Consider the following 18,202-nt stretch of genomic DNA (forward strand, 5'->3'; position numbering starts at 1 on the left):
TTGTGGAGACCACCTCTCCCCAGCCCAACTCACGGAGGTAGCCCAGTTGCAGAAAGAATTTTCTGATGTGTTTTCACCCCTGCCCAGCTGCACCCACCTCATAGAACACCACATTGAGACGTCCCCGGGGGTGGTAGTGTGCAGCCGCCCTTACCACCTGCCCAAAACACACACACACCAAAAAAAAAAAAAAAAAAAAGGTGGCCCAGGATGAACAAGGCCATGCCCGAAATGGGCATAGTCGAGGAGTCCCACAGTGACTGGAGCAGCCCAGTGCTCCTGGTCCCCAAGACCGATGGGTCGGTCCGGTTCTGTGTGGACTATAGAAAGGTCAACGCGGTGTCTAAATTCGACACATACCCAATGCCTCGCACTGATGAGCTGCTCGATCAATTAGGCACTGCTCATTTTTATTCGACACTGGATTTAACGCAGGGATATTGGCAGATCCCCTTGACTCCTCTATCCAGAGAGAAAACGGCCTTTTCCACACTGTTTGGGTCTCCCGCGACGTTCCAGCAGCTCATGGACAGGGTTCTCCGCCCCCATGCATCTCGATGATATCATCTATAGCAATGACTGGCCGTGGCACCTCAAGCACCTTAGGGCCATCCTAAAGTTGCTGAGGTGTGTGGGTCTCACAGCTAACCCAAAAAAAGTGTGCAATTGGGCAGGTGGAAGTACGATATCTGGGTTTCTACTTGGGTCATGGGCAGGTGTGTCCCCAAATTAACAAGACTGCAGCAATTGCGGCCTGCCAAAAGGCCCAAGACCAAAAAGGGGGCGAGACAGATCCTGGGGCTGGCTGGCTACTATCGGAGGTTCATACCTAGTTATTCGGATGTCACCAGCCCACTGACCGATCTCACTAAAAAGGGAGCACCAGATCCGGTCCAGTGGACGGAGCAATGCCAACAGGCTTTCTCTAGGGTAAAGGCTGCACTGTGTGGGGGGCCACTTTTGCACTCCCCTGACTTCTCTCTACCCTTTATTTTGCAGACTGACGCATTGGACAGAGGGCTGGGGGCCGTTCTGTCCCAGAGGGTGGAGGAGGAGGAACGTCCGGTGCTGTACATTAGCTGGAAGCTGTCAATGCATGAAGCCAGGTACAGCACGATAGAGAAAGAGTGCCTAACGATCAAGTGGGCGGTCCTTGCCCTCTGGTACTACCTACTGGGACGCCCTTTCACTCTCTGTTCAGACCACGCGCCCCTCCAGTGGCTCCACCGCATGAAGGATGCCAACGCGAAGATCACCCGTTGGTATCTTGCCTTCCAGCCATTCAAATTCAAGGTGGTCCACAGGCCAGGGGCGCAGATGGTGGTGGCGGACTTCCTGTCCCGTCCGGGGGGGGAGGAGTCCACTGCAGGCCGGACGGCTCCCCGGCCTGAGTCGGACAGAGGGGGTATGTGGCAGCGGGGACGTGGCCGAGCGGCGGTCTGTGAATGGAGGGCGGAATCAGGGAAGGTGAGTGGTCGAATCGCTACACCTGTTGTCAATTAGCACGTGTGTGTGTGTGTGTGTGTATGTCTCTTGTAGTGACGGCGCCCCATAAAAGGAGCGAGAGGAATAGAGGAAGGGAGACCAGAACATGACGCTGTGTGTGTGTGTGTGTGTGTGTGTGTGTCTCACAATGTCTGTGATAGAGATTTGTTCTGAAAAGCCAATTTGAAGCTAATAAACAGCCTGCCGTACTTCTGTACTCCACCCACATCCGGGCAGATTCTACAGTCAGCTAGGGCAAAAAGCTAGGCTTGTACAGAATTGATTATTTCCCTGCTCACAATTTACCATTTCAAAGATCATGCTAAACTGTCTAAAACTAATAGGCTAAAAGAGACAAGAAATTTAGCATTTCCGCCAAAACAGTGCATTTTTAAAATCCTTTTACAATAAACAAGTGAATAAATAAACCTATTGTCTATGTGGTCAACATTTTTCCACTGCTTGCCTACAGCTTAAAATGTTTAAACATGTCCAAGACTGCTCTTTTGGCAATGTTAAATTGTGATCTTCCCACACAAAATTCATATAAGATTTACAGGTCTGGTAAATGTCACTGGACATCACAGTAGTGTAAAATCATGTAGAGACAATTAAATTGTTAAAATCACACAAGTTTAAAATTGTTCTTCAAAGTGGGTCATACAGATGAAACTTTAAGAAAATCATGTGTTAGATTTCTTGAGGAAAGAGATTTTTTTCCCCATGTTCTGTCTTAAGCTGTTATCTTAAAGCACTATTCCATGGCATTTGTTCAGACATGATACCCAATACACACTGCTTGAACCAAAAAAAAAAAATAAATGAAATAAAAACAATTAAAAAAAACCTCACTAAATTAAATAGAAAAATAGAATTAAATGCTCTGGTACTTATGAAAGAGATGAAAAGCTACTTACAAACACAACTCCTTTTAGCATGTCTGGAACAACCATTGGGATAAACCCCTGAAAGGTACAAAAATTCTTTCAGTTATGGTTCAGCATAAATACTTAAAGCATATTACACTAGTTATGCTTTAAGCAATTTAAAAAAAAAACAAACCCACCAATTTAGAGATGAAAGTGCAGCAAAGAAAAAAAAAAACCTGAACTTTTGAAAGTCAAACTAAGATTTTGGGGGGGGGGCAACATCCCCCAAAAATATTTTAGTAACATAACACGCAAAACCCTGCATTCTAGTACTTATTTTCACTAAAATAAGTTCTAACTTTTAAGTCTTTTTATTTCATGTACATTAATGATTAACATGTCAAAAATATCAAATTTAATTCCCCTAGTTAAAGAGGAATTTTCAGGAGTGCATTTAGAAAACACGGTGATTTTCCTGGCTACACAGTTCATTACTTTGAAAAAAAATAATCAGACAGTTGAACGTAAAGTCAGCAAAATCCCAAAACAGTACTGTTAAAAAGTAAAGGCCTGTTAGAGTTTCTAAAGCTTTCAGGTTTCAAATGTTGGGGACATTGAGCCTCGTTTATCAATCTTTTAGTAGAGCTGTGCGTTTGCATAAGCCAAAGTGAACTAAAAATTTCCAATTCATATTTATGCAAGTTGAAGCCAATTGTTTACATTAGTTCGTATTGTCTGTAAATTTAAACACCAATGAATACCAAATTTCTCATGTAAATCAGGGGCGTAGCTAGGATTTTTCAAGGGGGGAGGTGTCACACACTGGCATCCTGAGTACATTAGGTAGCTTAGAAACCGGCTCTTCCATTATTGCTGTTTCTTCCACGTTTTCTTGATGTGTTCTAGAAACGGCACTAAAACTTAGCTTCGAAACCACAAAATGCAACTTTGATGGAAAAAAAAATTATTTTATATATATATATATATATATATATATATATATATATATATATATATATATATAAAAAATAAATTGCTTACCTCTCTTCACGTCGAAAGGAGGAAAGTTTTGCTTGTTTTGACATGGCGAATTATTAACACGAGGAAATACTTGTAATTTGCAACTAAAACGAGTGCAGCTACACTGACAGCTTGAACATGCTCTCTCATGTGATTGTGTTGCGCTTGCACAGAACGGTGTCAGTCCTGCACACCTTAGCACGTGCACCTGAAGGCGCGCCTTGGGCAAGCGTGCGCGCCTAACGAGCTCCGGCACGTGTGCCGTTAACAAAGAACACCTGTCTTTAATCAGTGAACTATGTTTGGGCTATTTAAGGACTGTGCCCATGCAAGGACGATGCAAAGTACTACGCCGCATCTAGGAACGCGAAAAATCCAAAAAATAAATTTCTCCATTTGGAAAACCGGAGATTTTCAAGAGTTGTGTCAAATATCCGGATTTCCGGGTAAATCCCTGCTAATTGTATGTGAATATTCTGTGTCACGTTGAATACTGGTCACGTTTCCTTTCAAGTGCTTAACAGCTGGCTCTACAATCAATCAATAGATAGATGATCAAAAGAATCACCACAAAACAACACTAGTCTATTGGTGAGGGTACCAAACAAAGTATGGCCCTACCACACTTCTAAAAATTAATGCAATCAGCCAATTTCCTCTATTTGTTGCAGTTATTTGTTATACTGTTGCCACAGTCTTTTTTCTCCTTTCTCAACAGTTTGATGAGATGCTTCATCTGGCATGGTAAAACTCCTATGGTTAGCTTAGATAAATTCGTTCTGGACTAATGATCATACAGAATTTAAACTTCCTAATTTTAGAATGCGTTATTTGGGAGGCCAAACCATATTCTTCACTCAGATGTTTGATAGTTAGATACCTTTATTTAAATAAAGCAACAGGGCAGGCCAATCAGTGGCTACACACCTCTGCTATTAAAAGGAGCCCTGCTTCACACAACATAAAATAAATAAAATCTAAAAAAGAAAGTCAATTTATATTACAATATTCACAATATATCTAGTATATCCGATATATTCAGATTAGTTACAAATAAAAATAACTACACAAATAAAATACAGTGTATAAAAAACAAAATATAAACTCAAATCTATTAAAAACAATACATCCATGATAAAAGGATTTCTTGGCCAGCTCAGTTCTTACCCTTGGTAGATGTAACATTGTTGTGTCTAGTAACTCTGCTGCATATGGGATTACTGAGGTGTAAAATAATTAATTGTTGAAAAATTGCAAGCAACTCCCATTGATACATGATAATGTAATGTACCAGCCCTCACCCATCCCATGTGGCAGCTGTTTTATGACGGTGGGGTATTGGAAGGTAACTGGCAAAGGACCAAACTGAACCACAGAACATAAATTCAACTACAGTACTCACCCATCATGTGTCCTAGAGATGTACTAGTGCAAACAATTAGAATATCGTGAAAAAGTTCAATATTTTCCATTAGTTATTTAAGAAAGTGAAAAATTATATTCTAGATTCATTACATGTAAACTAAAATGTCTCAAACCTTTTTCTATTTTGATAATTATAGCCTACAATGCAAAACACACCCAAAAAACCCCCCCCTCAAAATATGAACATTTCATTTCGAGTTTGGGTAAAACAGTATAAATACTGTGCATCTTTCAGTCTAGTTCAGTACATGCAACCAAAATCATGGGGAAGACTGCTGACTTGACAGTTATTCAGAAGACGATCGACACCCTCCACAAGGAGGGTAAGCCACAAAAGGTCATTGCTGAAAAGGCTGGCTGGAAAAGGTGCACAAGCAACAGGAATGACCACAGCCTTGAGAGGATTGTCAAAAGTGGATTCAAGAACTTTGGAGAGCTTTCACAAGGAGTGGACTGAGGCTGGCGTCAGTGCATCAAGAGCCACAACACAGACATCTTCAGAAAGGGGCTACAACTGTCGCATTCCTAATATCAAGCCACTCCTGAGCGTCTTACCTGGGCTAAGGGAAGAAAAAACTGGACTGTTGCTCAGTGGTCCAAAGTCCTCTTTTCAGATGAAAGTAAATTTTGCATTTCATTTGAAAATCAAGGTCCTAGAGTCAGGGATGAGAATGAAAAATATTTTAAAAAGTCTGAAAAAAGCCGGGGGTTTGGGGGCCGCAGGCACCCAGCAGGGCCCAGGGGCAGAGCCCTGGTGGGGGCCCAGGGGGCAGGAGCTAATGATTTTTGGCTTTTTTTTTTTTACCCCAAAACCATTAATTTTATCAGTAAAAAGTTGCAATGTGGGGGGAGTGGCTATGGCGCGGAGCTGAGCGGTCGCATTTTTCGAGCTCTCCACAGCAATTGGCTAATTAAAGTATCCTGAGTTAGAAGCGAACACACTCCTTTACCAAAACTAAAGCTAAGTGTATCTGGACTCGATGACATGTCGAACAAACAACCTATAACCACCGCGGGCCACTAGAAAAAGACTCAGGAATCCGACCGATTCGAGGAAACAAGGGAAGATGCTAGAAGGCTAACTAGCGATGAGCAGACCCCTGGAGCAGCTGGGATCTTGGAAGCAATTATAGCCCTGAAAGACGAGTTTGGCTCGAAGTTTGACGGAGTCCTGACTGCAATTAACGGGATCAAGTCGGATATTAAAGACTTTTCGGGAAGATTGCAACAAGCGGAGAATCGTATTGGTGACGTAGAGGATCAGGTTGCCAGTGAGAAAACCAAACTGGCAGTGATGGAGAAGCAGGTATCTGAACTCACCTCTAAGGTGGACGATTTAGAAAACAGGAGCCGCCGCTCAAATCTCAGGTTGGTGAACCTCCCAGAAAAAGTTGAAAAAGGCAACGCGGCTGCTTTTCTGGAAAAGTGGCTACCCGACATCCTGGGACTGGAGACCTTCCCTGTCCCGCTGGTTATCGAAAGAGCGCATAGACTACCAAGTGCTCCGCGGTCCTCTGCTCCACCAGTCATGATTATGAAGTTCTTGAACTTCCGCGACAAGGTCCGAGTCATGCAAGCGGCTAGAGAAAAGGGCAAGATCATGTATGAAGGCCGCCATGTCATGTTTTTTCAAGACATCTCCACAGAGCTGCACAAGAAAAGAAAGCGCTTTGATGGTGTGAAACAGCAACTGCGAGTCCTGAAGATAGATTACGGCATCATTTACCCCGCTAAACTCAGGGTGTTCTACAAAGGGAAACCTCGCGCGTTTGCTGATCCGGCAAGTGTGGAGTCGTTCATCAAAGAATTAGAGCAGCCTTCCCAGGACTAGAGAGATTACACTGCGATGACCACTATTAGTGACTGAACTTCTCCACGGCAGCAACAGCAACTGGTGTGAACATTCAATTTGAACTTTGAACTTTGTTTTTCATCTAGCCTCCTAAGGAAAGGTACGGTCTGTTTTATAATGCTTTAAGTTGTACCCGATTGATACCATGCACTTAAGTGGTTTTAATCCCACACCCCAGACAGATATGCAAGTGTACATAGACTATATGTTCGCTTATCGTAGCCTACTAAGCCGATTGTGGGCGAGGGCTTGTTTACTGTGCGATTCATCAGTTTATAACTGCTCCTCGTTGTTAGTGGATCAGTTGGGCGTTTAGTTAGCTCATGTTAATAGGGGGGATACGTCGTCTCGTTTGGGGAGACAACATTGGGACTATTTTAGGGGTTACTAATGTACGTTTTTATTTTGAGGCGTGGCACAATGACATACAATCTAATTGTTTTGAAAGAACAAAATACAAAAACGAGTTTTCAGTTTACACCATTCCTTCCTATTCATATATGGTATGGTTGAAAATGTTTATGGTATATTAGATTTTAGATGCCTTCTAATCTAAATTTGAAGTTTACGTCCAGGAATGTTAGAGGTATGGTGAAATTGGCTAAAATGAAGCAGGTACTTAGTAGGATTAAACAAATGAAATCATCAGTAGTATATCTTCAAGAAACCCCACTTACTATCAGATGAGGTGATTAAAATAAAAAGGAGATGGTCAGGGCAGGTAATTTCTGCCTCCCACCTTTCACACACTTGCGGGGTGATTATATTGATTTATAAAATCGGTACCCTTTAAAGTAGACAATGTTATTCAGGATGTGGGGGGTAGGTACCTGATTGTCCAGGGCACATTGATAAATGAAAAGATAAACATGATTAATATATATGCCCCTAACGACGACAACCCTAAATTCTTTGAAAATTTATTTTTACTAATTTCTTCTCTTCTAGGGAAGGCGCTTATTGCAGGTGATTTCAACTGTACTTTAGATCCTAAATTGGATCGATCATCTGGGGTGGACTCCTCTCATATACAAAGTAGAAAGAAGCTGTTACAGTATATAAAGGATTTGAACTTGTGTGACCCCTGGAGGAGATTAAACTCAGATAAACTGGAATTCTCCTTTTACTCTCCTCGATTTAAGACATACTTGCGTATAGATTACTTCCTGATCTCTAATTCCATGTTTCCCTCTGTGATAGAATGTAACTATAACAGCATACTACTGTCAGACCACTCCCCTACTTCACTTGTATATAGAACTCAAGGAGCAGTTGAAAGCACTCCTAGATGGAGATTCCACCCCAGATGGCTTTCCGATTCAAACTTCCTGCAATTTTTAGAGGCACAAATTGATTTTTTCTTTATTACAAATACAGATGAGACCTCTGCTGTTGTCAGATGGGAAGCCTTTAAGGCGTACATCCGGGGCATGATCATATCTTACACCAGTTCAAAAATAAACAAATCCAAATTAAAAATGAAATGAGCTTGACCAAAAAATTAGAAGGTTGGAAAGGGAGTCATTTTTGGATAACTCCCTAAAAATTAAACAAGACTTGACGTTACTTGAAGCCCAATATGAGGAATTGTCCACATTGAAAGCAGAAAACAGTTTAATCAGGCTAAAACAGAGCTATTACGATCAAGGTGAGAAACCCGGGAGATTACTGGCCTGGCGAATAAAGAAACTGGACGCAGACAGGGCAGTTACTGCAATTCAAACTCCGAATGGAGCAATAACAACAAACCCTCAGGAAATTAATGATACCTTTTACACTTACTATAAAATATTATATTCATCCAAATCCTCAGAAAAATTGCAAGTCCAATCCGAATTCCTGGACGGTCTTTATATTCCCTCCATACCAGATGATTTTTAAAAAAAGATATGGATAAGAAACTAGATGCTTCAGAAATCGCTGATGCTATCACCAATATGAGAGGAGGTAAGGCCGCAGGCCCTGATGGTCTCCCAGTTGATATTTATAAGAAATTTAAAGATAAATTAATTGAACCTCTTTTAGCTATGTATGACGAGTCTTTTCAACAGGGTCGTCTCCCAGACTCCCTGAGGAGCGTGCTGATAACACTCATTTTGAAACCCAATAAATCCCCCACCAACTGTACTTCATATAGACCCATTTCTCTGCTCAACACAGATGCTAAGATTATCGCTAAAGTAATTGCAAGAAGACTGGAACCGGTGCTCCCAACTGTGATTAACCTGGACCAGAATGGTTTTGTGAAAGACCGTCAAGCCTTCCACAATGTCAGAAGAGTGTTGAATTTGATACATGTGAGGGAGGGCGCCCCTGACACCGCTATTCTGTCTTTAGATGCTGAGAAAGCATTTGACAGAGTGGAATGGAGCTATTTATTTGAGGTGCTCTCTCGTTTTGGCCTTAGTAATTACCTTCGAAAATGGATTGAGACACTTTATACTGATCCAATGGCAGAAGTCTCCACCAACCATTTAATATCATCCCCTTTCAAACTCACAAGAGGAACCCGTCAGGGGTGCCCTCTCTCACCAATGCTATTTGTCTTGTCAATGGAACCATTTGCGATAGCAGTGAGGTCACACCCCTCGATTTCAGGTACAAAAATATCGGACACTGAACACCGAATTGTAATGTACACTGATGACACCCTTTTACTTGTAACAGATCTAAGTAACTCCATTCTTAATTTGATTAACTTAATTGACAAATTTGGAAAGTTTTCAGGCTTTAAAATAACGAAACAAAATCCTCTATCATCTTTTTGAATGAGCAGGAACAAATATATCCAGTTATAAACCACCCCTTTAATAATGCACTAAATGGATTTAAATATCTTGGTATCACCATTACCCCAAACATTAAGGATTTAACACCTCGCAACCATGATCCTGTGATTTCTAAAGTAACTGAATCCATGAATAGTTGGTCATCAATACCAATCTCTCTACTAGGACGTATAAATATAATCAAGATGAATGTACTACCAAAGTTTTTATATCTATTTCAATCGATCCCTTTACCCCCGCCACCACAGTTTTTCTCAAAAATGAAGAAACTATTTACAAAGTTTATTTGGAATAATAGAAGGTCAAGGTTGAGACCATCACTTCTTTACCTGCCATATGAAAGGGGAGGGTTACAGTTTCCCCACGTACAGTGGTATTTCTGGGCGGCTCAAATTAGAGCTGCAATGTACTGGTTTTCACCTGAACCGTGCTTACCATGGGTACAAATCGAAAGTTTGCACTGGAGGCCTGCGACTAGACACTTATTTATACTCTGCATCTGTCAAAAAACTGAAGCGGCTTACTGTTAACCCTTTTGTGAGGAATACTATTAATGTCTGGCACCATGGACAGTCATTTCTTGGAGAATCTACTTTGTTTTCAGGCTTTTCACCAATATGGGGAAATGATAACTTCTCTCCTGGCAGAAAAGACCAAGGTTTTAAAATGTGGGGTACAAAAGGCATTTGTAAAGTTATGGATTTGTATAAGGAAGGCAAACTAGCTTCATTTGAAGAACTCAGAAATGAATATGACATTCCCCGGACACACTTATTTAAATATTTACAGTTAAGAAGTTTTGTTTATGCACAGACTCACTCTTGTATACAACCCCCTCTGTCCATATTGGAAAATCTTGCAGTGAATAATTGTACTGGTAAGGGTCAGATATCCTTAGGCCCTGTCCACACAGCAACGGATTCAGGTGAATCTGATAAAATTATCGTTTCGGCCTGGCGTCCACATGGCACCGGCGTTTTGGGTGCCCCAAAATGAAATCTTTTGAGAAAGGGTTCCAGAGTGGAAAAGTCTGGCAACGGTGCCGTTGCGAAGTCGTCTGGATGAGTAGAACGGATTTGTTTACGATGATGTCACAACCACATGACAATCCCACCAGCAAAAATAGGGGAAAAAAAAAAAAAAGGAGCGATCTCACCTCTTCAGATGTTGGTTTAAGTCCGACAATACATTCCTCAAAAAGGGCGTAGAACAACAAAGTAATCCATGTAGCATTCAATTTATTCCGGACCATTAAAGAACTCTGGAGGATCTCAATGTTGGCGTACCGGCTTCCATCTACCCCCGTTCATTCCTCTCTCTCTCTCCCCATCTACCCCCGTTCATTCCTCTTTCTGCATCTCCATTCAAAAAACGAGCACGTGATTTAAAAGGGACTATAGCCATAGGACAGGGAGTGAGAAGGTGTGCGCGTGTGACAGTGACAGGGAAGAACCTAGGCTCATGCTCACCCTGAATTTCTCTTAAAGTGAAGGCAGAAGAACGTTCAGCGCCTGGCCAGGTTTTCTATGTATTAATTTACATAGACGTTTTAATATGAAATATAAATGTCTTAGACAATAGATACTATTTTACGCTACTGACTAATAATCAAAACTTTATGTGGCTGATGCTACAGAAGAAGGGGTTTATGCGCATGCGTCTACTTCTATTGTTCTGGTGTCTCCGATGGGACCATCTTACAGTGCACGTAGAGATGTGGCATGTGTATTGCATCATTTTCAGCAAGCGTTGCCATATGAACCTGATATTTTACTGATCCGTTGCCCATGTGGACACGATATTTAAAAAAAAAAAAAAAATCTTGTTGCCGTTGTGTGGATGCAGCCTTAATCTATGATATACTGGTGAAAAATCATAAAGACTCTACTGAACATAGGAAAGCTCGATGGGCAACTGACTTGCAAGAAGATCTCAGAAGCGGATTGGAGAGACGTGTGCTCAACAGTCCATCTAACAGTAAACACCCATCTCAGATTAATTCAATATAATTGGATCATGAGAATTTATATTACACCAGATAGACTGAATAAGATGAATCCAAATATCCCTGATACCTGTGTTAAATGTAATGCTGAAAAGGGCACCTTATTTCACTGTCTGTGGGACTGTCCTGAGATACAACAATTCTGGAATGAAGTTATAGAATGCATTTCTCAGATGACCTTGAATCCTGTACCCAACTGCCCGACACTTTGTATCCTTAACCTATACCCAGTGGACTGCAAGTTAAACAGCAAAGAGAGGAAATTGACTGATCTATGTCTATTACAAGCTAGACGTTTGATCTCTCTCTGTTGGAAAGATATCAAGAGGCCGTCTGTTGGTCGTTGGCTGAAAGAACCATCAGCCTGCCTTGTCCTCGAAAAGCTGACTTACAACCCCGATTCCAAAAAAGTTGGGACAAAGTACAAATTGTAAATAAAAACGGAATGCAAATGATGTGGAAGTTTCAAAATTCCATATTTTATTCAGAATAGAACATAGATGACACATCAAATGTTTAAACTGAGAAAATGTATCATTTAAAGAGAAAAATTAGGTGGATTTAAATTTCATGACAACAACACATCTCAAAAAAGTTGGGACAAGGCCATGTTTACCACTGTGAGACATCCCCTTTTCTCTTTACAACAGTCTGTAAATGTCTGGGGACTGAGGAGACAAGTTGCTCAAGTTTAGGGATAGGAATGTTAACCCATTCTTGTCTAATGTAGGATTCTAGTTGCTCAACTATCTTAGGTCTTTGTCATATCTTCCATTTTATGATGCGCGAAATGTTTTCTATGGGTGAAAGATCTGGACTGCAGGCTGGCCAGTTCAGTACCCGGACCCCCCTTCTACGCAGCCATGATGCTGTAATTGATGCAGTATGTGGTTTGGCATTGTCATGTTGGAAAATGTAAGGTCTTCCCTGAAAGAGACGTCGTCTGGATGGGAGCATATGTTGCTCTAGAACCTGGATATACCGTTCAGCATTGATGGTGTCTTTCCAGATGTGTAAGCTGCCCATGCCACATGCACTAATGCAACCCCATACCATCAGAGATGCAGGCTTCTGAACTGAGCGCTGATAACAACTTGGGTCGTCCTTCCCCCCTTTAGTCCGAATGACACGGCGTCCCTGATTTCCATAAAGAACATCAAATTTTGATTCGTCTGACCACAGAACAGTTTTCCACTTTGCCACAGTCCATTTTAAATCAGCCTTAGCCCAGAGAAGACATCTGCGCTTCTGGATCACGTTTAGATACGGCTTCTTCTTTGAACTATAGAGTTTTAGCTGGCAACGGCAGATGGCACGGTGAATTATGTTCACAGATAATGTTCTCTGGAAATATTCCTGAGCCCATTTTGTGATTTCCAATACAGAAGCATGCCTGTATGTGATGCAGTGCCATCTAAGGGCCCGAAGATCACGGGCACCCAGTATGGTTTTCCGGCCTTGACCCTTACGCACAGAGATTCTTCCAGATTCTCTGAATCTTTTGATGATCTTATGCACTGTAGATATGTTCAAACCCTTTGCAATTTTACACTGTCGAACTCCTTTCTGATATTGCTCCACTATTTGTCGGCACAGAATTAGGGGGATTGGTGATCCTCTTCCCATCTTTACTTCTGAGAGCCGCTGCCACTCCAAGATGCTCTTTTTATACCCAGTCATGTTAATGACTTATTGCCAATTGACCTAATGAGTTGCAATTTGGTCCTCCAGCTGTTCCTTTTTTGTACCTTTAACTTTTCCAGCCTCTTATTGCCCCTGTCCCGACTTTTTTGAGATGTGTTGCTGTCATGAAATTTCAAATGAGCCAATATTTGGCATGAAATTTCAAAATGTCTCACTTTCGACATTTGATATGTTGTCTATGTTCTATTGTGAATACAATATCAGTTTTTGAGATTTGTAAATTATTGCATTCTGTTTTTATTTACAATTTGTACTTTGTCCCAACTTTTTTTGGAATCGGGGTTGTACACGATTCAAAAGAAACCGGTCAAATTCAAAGAGATCTGGAACCCCTTTCTTGCATTCTTAGGAAACTGTGAAGTTGAAGAAACTCTGAAAACTTGAAGGTGTTATGTCCCTAACTGCCATCACCTAAACCATGTGATGTTAAACTGCGCATGTATGCATGTATGATTATGTAATGTCATTTCCCATGTCAGTGTGTGGGGTTTTTTTTTCGTTCCCTTTGGGGTGGGGGGAGTGGATTATTTTTACAGTTTGACTGTAATATGCTTTGTTGAATGTATGTTTGCAAATTGTTAAAACTCAATAAATACATGTTTACAAAAAATGTTGCAATGTATTTGGAAATAAATTCCCCTTCTTGGTGGACTACCAGGTGAAAATGATTAAAACAAGAGACTTGTTTTTAATCAATTCACATTTGATGATTTCAAAAAAAATCAATGCACCTTTTAATATAAACGAGCTCTACAGTATTATATTTCTGCATTTTTGCTATTCATGTCTTTGAATACTCTAATCCTTTAAAATGAAGTGCAAACCAGAAAAAAGTTCTATCATATAATTCTCTTAAGCTTTCTTCTGATGTTATCATGGTAGCAGGAGGTCTTGCATATTAAGCAGGCAACATTTAACATCACTTGTCACTTCCCTTTCAACTGTTGTGTGTACTAACTAGGTTTTATCTGGACAGGATGTTGTGTAATGTAATACATGTACCATATGGTCAATTTGAAGATCAAGATGGTGATTTTGAATTAAAGAACAGGCATGTACAATTGGCATTACATATTGGAAATTTTTTTACAAATCAAAAACAAGTTCATCTCGGCCTAAAAAATTTGGGCAGACGCTCCCGTGCAGCACATGCCAGCAATCCCCCCATCCCCCTATGAAATGAGCAATAAGTAGGTATGATACTATGATTCTCCCCAACATGCTACATTAGATAAGCTAACCCCATTTATAAAAAAGATACACACTTATATATGACATGTATTTGAGACACACACGGCATTGATTCGTGCGATATACATTATAAATATAATGAATCATTGAACAGGCAAAATAATTTTCGCCCTACCTTCGTGTTTTTTTGGTGAAGTTCGATAGTCCTTGCCCCTCAACTAGCGTAGTTTATCATATCAGAACACAATGAGCAAAGTACTTTTCCTGGGATGTCTAGTTTCCGTATGTGATCACAGAGCTTCGTTGTGACAGTCTGCTTGTCGATCTCGACATTGTGTTCTTTCTAACCAAGCCCATCGAAAACAGTTCTTTATTCCTGCACCTTTATCAATCTCCCTCGCTCGATCCTCTTCTTTCTTATCCAAGACTTTTGCCATTGTCGATATGCTAAAATATCCCGCCTGAATACGTGTCTTTCCGATGTTACCAATGCGTATCGTCAAACAGTATGTACGGGTCGGTGAACGGCGATTGCAAGCCACGCGTAGAGAGCATGCACACTTGTTTATACACTGCACGTGATGGGATTTCCCGAAAAACCTACTGCAAGTAAGTCGAACATTGTCGCAAAAGTGAATGTTAATTATGACATGTCGAAAGACTCGAGTGTGTCAACCCGGAGCCCACCAAGACGTTATAAGGTGACCACAGATCGTTAACCATACCCCCCCCGAAAATTTCTTAACGGATTTGCATCGATCTCAAAAACGATCATTTTGGTCTGAAAAAGTCGGAAATCCGCCGATTGGCGGAAAATTCTCATCCCTGTAGAAAATATGACCACATCACCCCTGTCTTATCCACACTGCATTGGCTCCCAATCAAATTTTGTATTGATAAAATACTACTATTGACCTTTAAAGCACTGAACGGTCTCGCACCACAGTACCTGAGTGAACTTCTGGTCCTTTATGACCCGCCACGCCTACTTGGATCAAAAGGTGCAGGCTATCTGCTGGTACTTCATATAGTGAAGGCTACATCAGGGGGCAGAGCCTTTTCTTACAAAGCCCCACAGTTATGGAACAGCCTTCCAAGTAGTGTTCGGGAATCAGACAGTCTCAGCGTTTAAGTCTAGGCTGAAAACATCTGTTTAGTCAAGCCTTTTGTTAATCGTGTTTATGAGATAAAGGTGTAGATCTGGAGGGTCCTCAGACAGAGTGTTTTGGTAAACTGGGAAGTATGGATGCTATCAATCCCCCACTTGCTTGCTCACTCGAGTTTGCTGACGGTGTAGTGGCTGGCTGCTTTATGTCCCAGGGCTCCCTCATGCCTGTTACACCTTCTGGCTCTCCCCTTTTAGTTATGCTGTCATAGTTAGTTGCCAGAGTCCCTGCTTGTTCTCAGTGCAATATGTATACTGTTCCTACTTATTCAGGTGACATTGGGCATACCTAACCACCTGTGTTTTCTCTCTCTTCTCCCCCCCTCCCAAATCTGTCCCTCTGAGTTACATGTCGGTCCTGGGATCGAGATGCTGGCCTCTTCTGCTCCTCGGACTTGCCCGGTCCATCCTGGTGCCCTGTGTCTGGTTGGAGTCTCATCGCATCGCTCCTGTGGAGGGCAGCCCCATGTGGACAGTTGGGGGTCGCGCCTGGAGGACGCTCTGGACTCTTGCAGTGGTGTTTTTGTGGCTGGGGACTGCAGTTGACTTGCTGACTTTGGGACTGCGGTTGTCGTGAACGGTTTTGCACTCGGGTTTCCGTTGGTGGGGGGTTTATAGCATCAACAAAGCTGACTTTGTTAGGACTGTTAATGTTCGGTCATGTTGTCTGTTGTTGCCCAGATGGGGATGGGTTCCCTTTTGAGTCTGGTTCCTCTCGAGGTTTCTTCCTCGTGTCGTCTGAGGGAGTTTTTCCTTGCCACAGGCATGCTCGTTGGGGATAGACTGGGGATAAAATTAGTAGGGATGTCCCGATCAGGTTTTTTTGCCCTCCGATCCGATACCGATCATTTGATTTTGAGTATCTGCCGATACCGAGTCCCGATCCGATACTTCTTCTCATCTCATCTCATTATCTCTAGCCGCTTTATCCTTCTACAGGGTCGCAGGCAAGCTGGAGCCTATCCCAGCTGACTACGGGCGAAAGGCGGGGTACACCCTGGACAAGTCGCCAGGTCATCACAGGGCTGACACATAGACACAGACAACCATTCACACTCACATTCACACCTACGGTCAATTTAGAGTCACCAGTTAACCTAACCTGCATGTCTTTGGACTGTGGGGGAAACCGGAGCACCCGGAGGAAACCCACGCGGACACGGGGAGAACATGCAAACTCCACACAGAAAGGCCCTCGCCGGCCACGGGGCTCGAACCCAGGACCTTCTTGCTGTGAGGTGACAGCGCTAACCACTACACCACCGTGCCGCCCCCGATACTTCTTATAATCCATAAAAAATAAAGACAAGGAAAGAAACGGATCCAGGATGTTCCTCATTTTTTATTTAACACCTTATTTTAACATCCAACAACTCCGTTAGCAAACAGAGCACTTACGTGAGGCAGTTTGAACAATAAATAACAAATTAAAAAAAATAACCTTAAAATACCTGGCAGGAATGTAAACAAATAAAAAAAATAAAGTGCCACAGTGCCGGTAATTTGCTTTTAAGAACACATCTCACAGTGGTGTACAGTAATTTCAATTAAGGAAATGAACGTTTTTCTTGATGAAAACAAGCATTTCTACCCTTTCAGGTTTGAGCCCGTTTCTTTTGTCATCCAACGAAAAAAAAAATGATCTCATGCTTTGCTTTCCGCTTCGAACTGCTTCCGTGTTCAACTTTGCCGGCAACAGGCAGCCAATAACCAATAGCGTCTCCGCTACAAAGTGATGTCATGCCGCACGCGTTGATGTTGCTGTGTTGAGACAAGAGGTCTGGTCTCACTCTGTGCCAACGCATAGCTATTGATGTGTTAAAAATGAGAATATATTATATAGATATATAGCCGATCCCTGATCGGGAGGCAATGCCTGATTCCGATCGAGTCTGAAACCATGTGATCGGGCCCGATTTCCGATCACGTGATCGGATCGGGACATCCCTAAAAATTAGCTCATATTTTAAGTCATTCAAATTCTGTAAAGCTGCTTTGCAACAATGTTTATTGTTAAAAGCGCTATACAAATAAACTTGACTACTCACCCAAAGGATGGGAAGGCGGTAGAAAAGGTGCACCAAAAATTGCCTATCAGATTTATGCTGGTTAGTTTACTGCAGCTAACGGCAGTTCAAATCAGCAGGGATAAGCATAAGAAAACTACCAAAACTTTTATACGGGATAGAATGAAACTCCGCATTTGTTGTTGGAATGTCAGGACTGTCCTAGACCAAGAGAAATCCAAGAGGCCAGAGAGAACAACTGCATTGGTCACCAAAGAGCTACGTCCACAATGAAGATGCCATGCAGGACATAATGGATCTTTTTTCCTCTGCATGTGACATGTTTGGATTGAAAATAAGCTTAAAGACAAAGGTGGGGCGGCACGGTGGTGTAGTGGTTAGCGCTGTCGCCTCACAGCAAGAAGGTCCTGGGTTCGAGCCCCGGGGCCGGCGAGGGCCTTTCTGTGTGGAGTTTGCATGTTCTCCCCGTGTCCGCGTGGGTTTCCTCCGGGTGCTCCGGTTTCCCCCACAGTCCAAAGACATGCAGGTTAGGTTAACTGGTGACTCTAAATTGACCGTAGGTGTGAATGTGAGTGTGAATGGTTGTCTGTGTCTATGTGTCAGCCCTGTGATGACCTGGCGACTTGTCCAGGGTGTACCCCGCCTTTCGCCCGTAGTCAGCTGGGATAGG

General features: G+C 42.1%; 1 protein-coding gene across 2 annotated transcripts in view; it reads right to left on the reverse strand.

The window, feature by feature from the left end:
* The window catches only part of sars2 (seryl-tRNA synthetase 2, mitochondrial), an 83,913-nt gene that overhangs the window by 12,220 nt on the left and 53,491 nt on the right, over positions 1–18,202 (reverse strand). For both annotated transcript variants that reach the window (XM_060943724.1, XM_060943725.1), the window contains exon 8: positions 2,403–2,450. In XM_060943724.1, the coding sequence (XP_060799707.1) occupies positions 2,403–2,450 (48 nt within the window). The remainder of the gene's footprint in view (positions 1–2,402; positions 2,451–18,202) is intronic.

This window comes from Neoarius graeffei, chromosome 17 (genome assembly GCF_027579695.1).
Source record: "Neoarius graeffei isolate fNeoGra1 chromosome 17, fNeoGra1.pri, whole genome shotgun sequence".
NCBI lineage: Eukaryota > Metazoa > Chordata > Actinopteri > Siluriformes > Ariidae > Neoarius > Neoarius graeffei.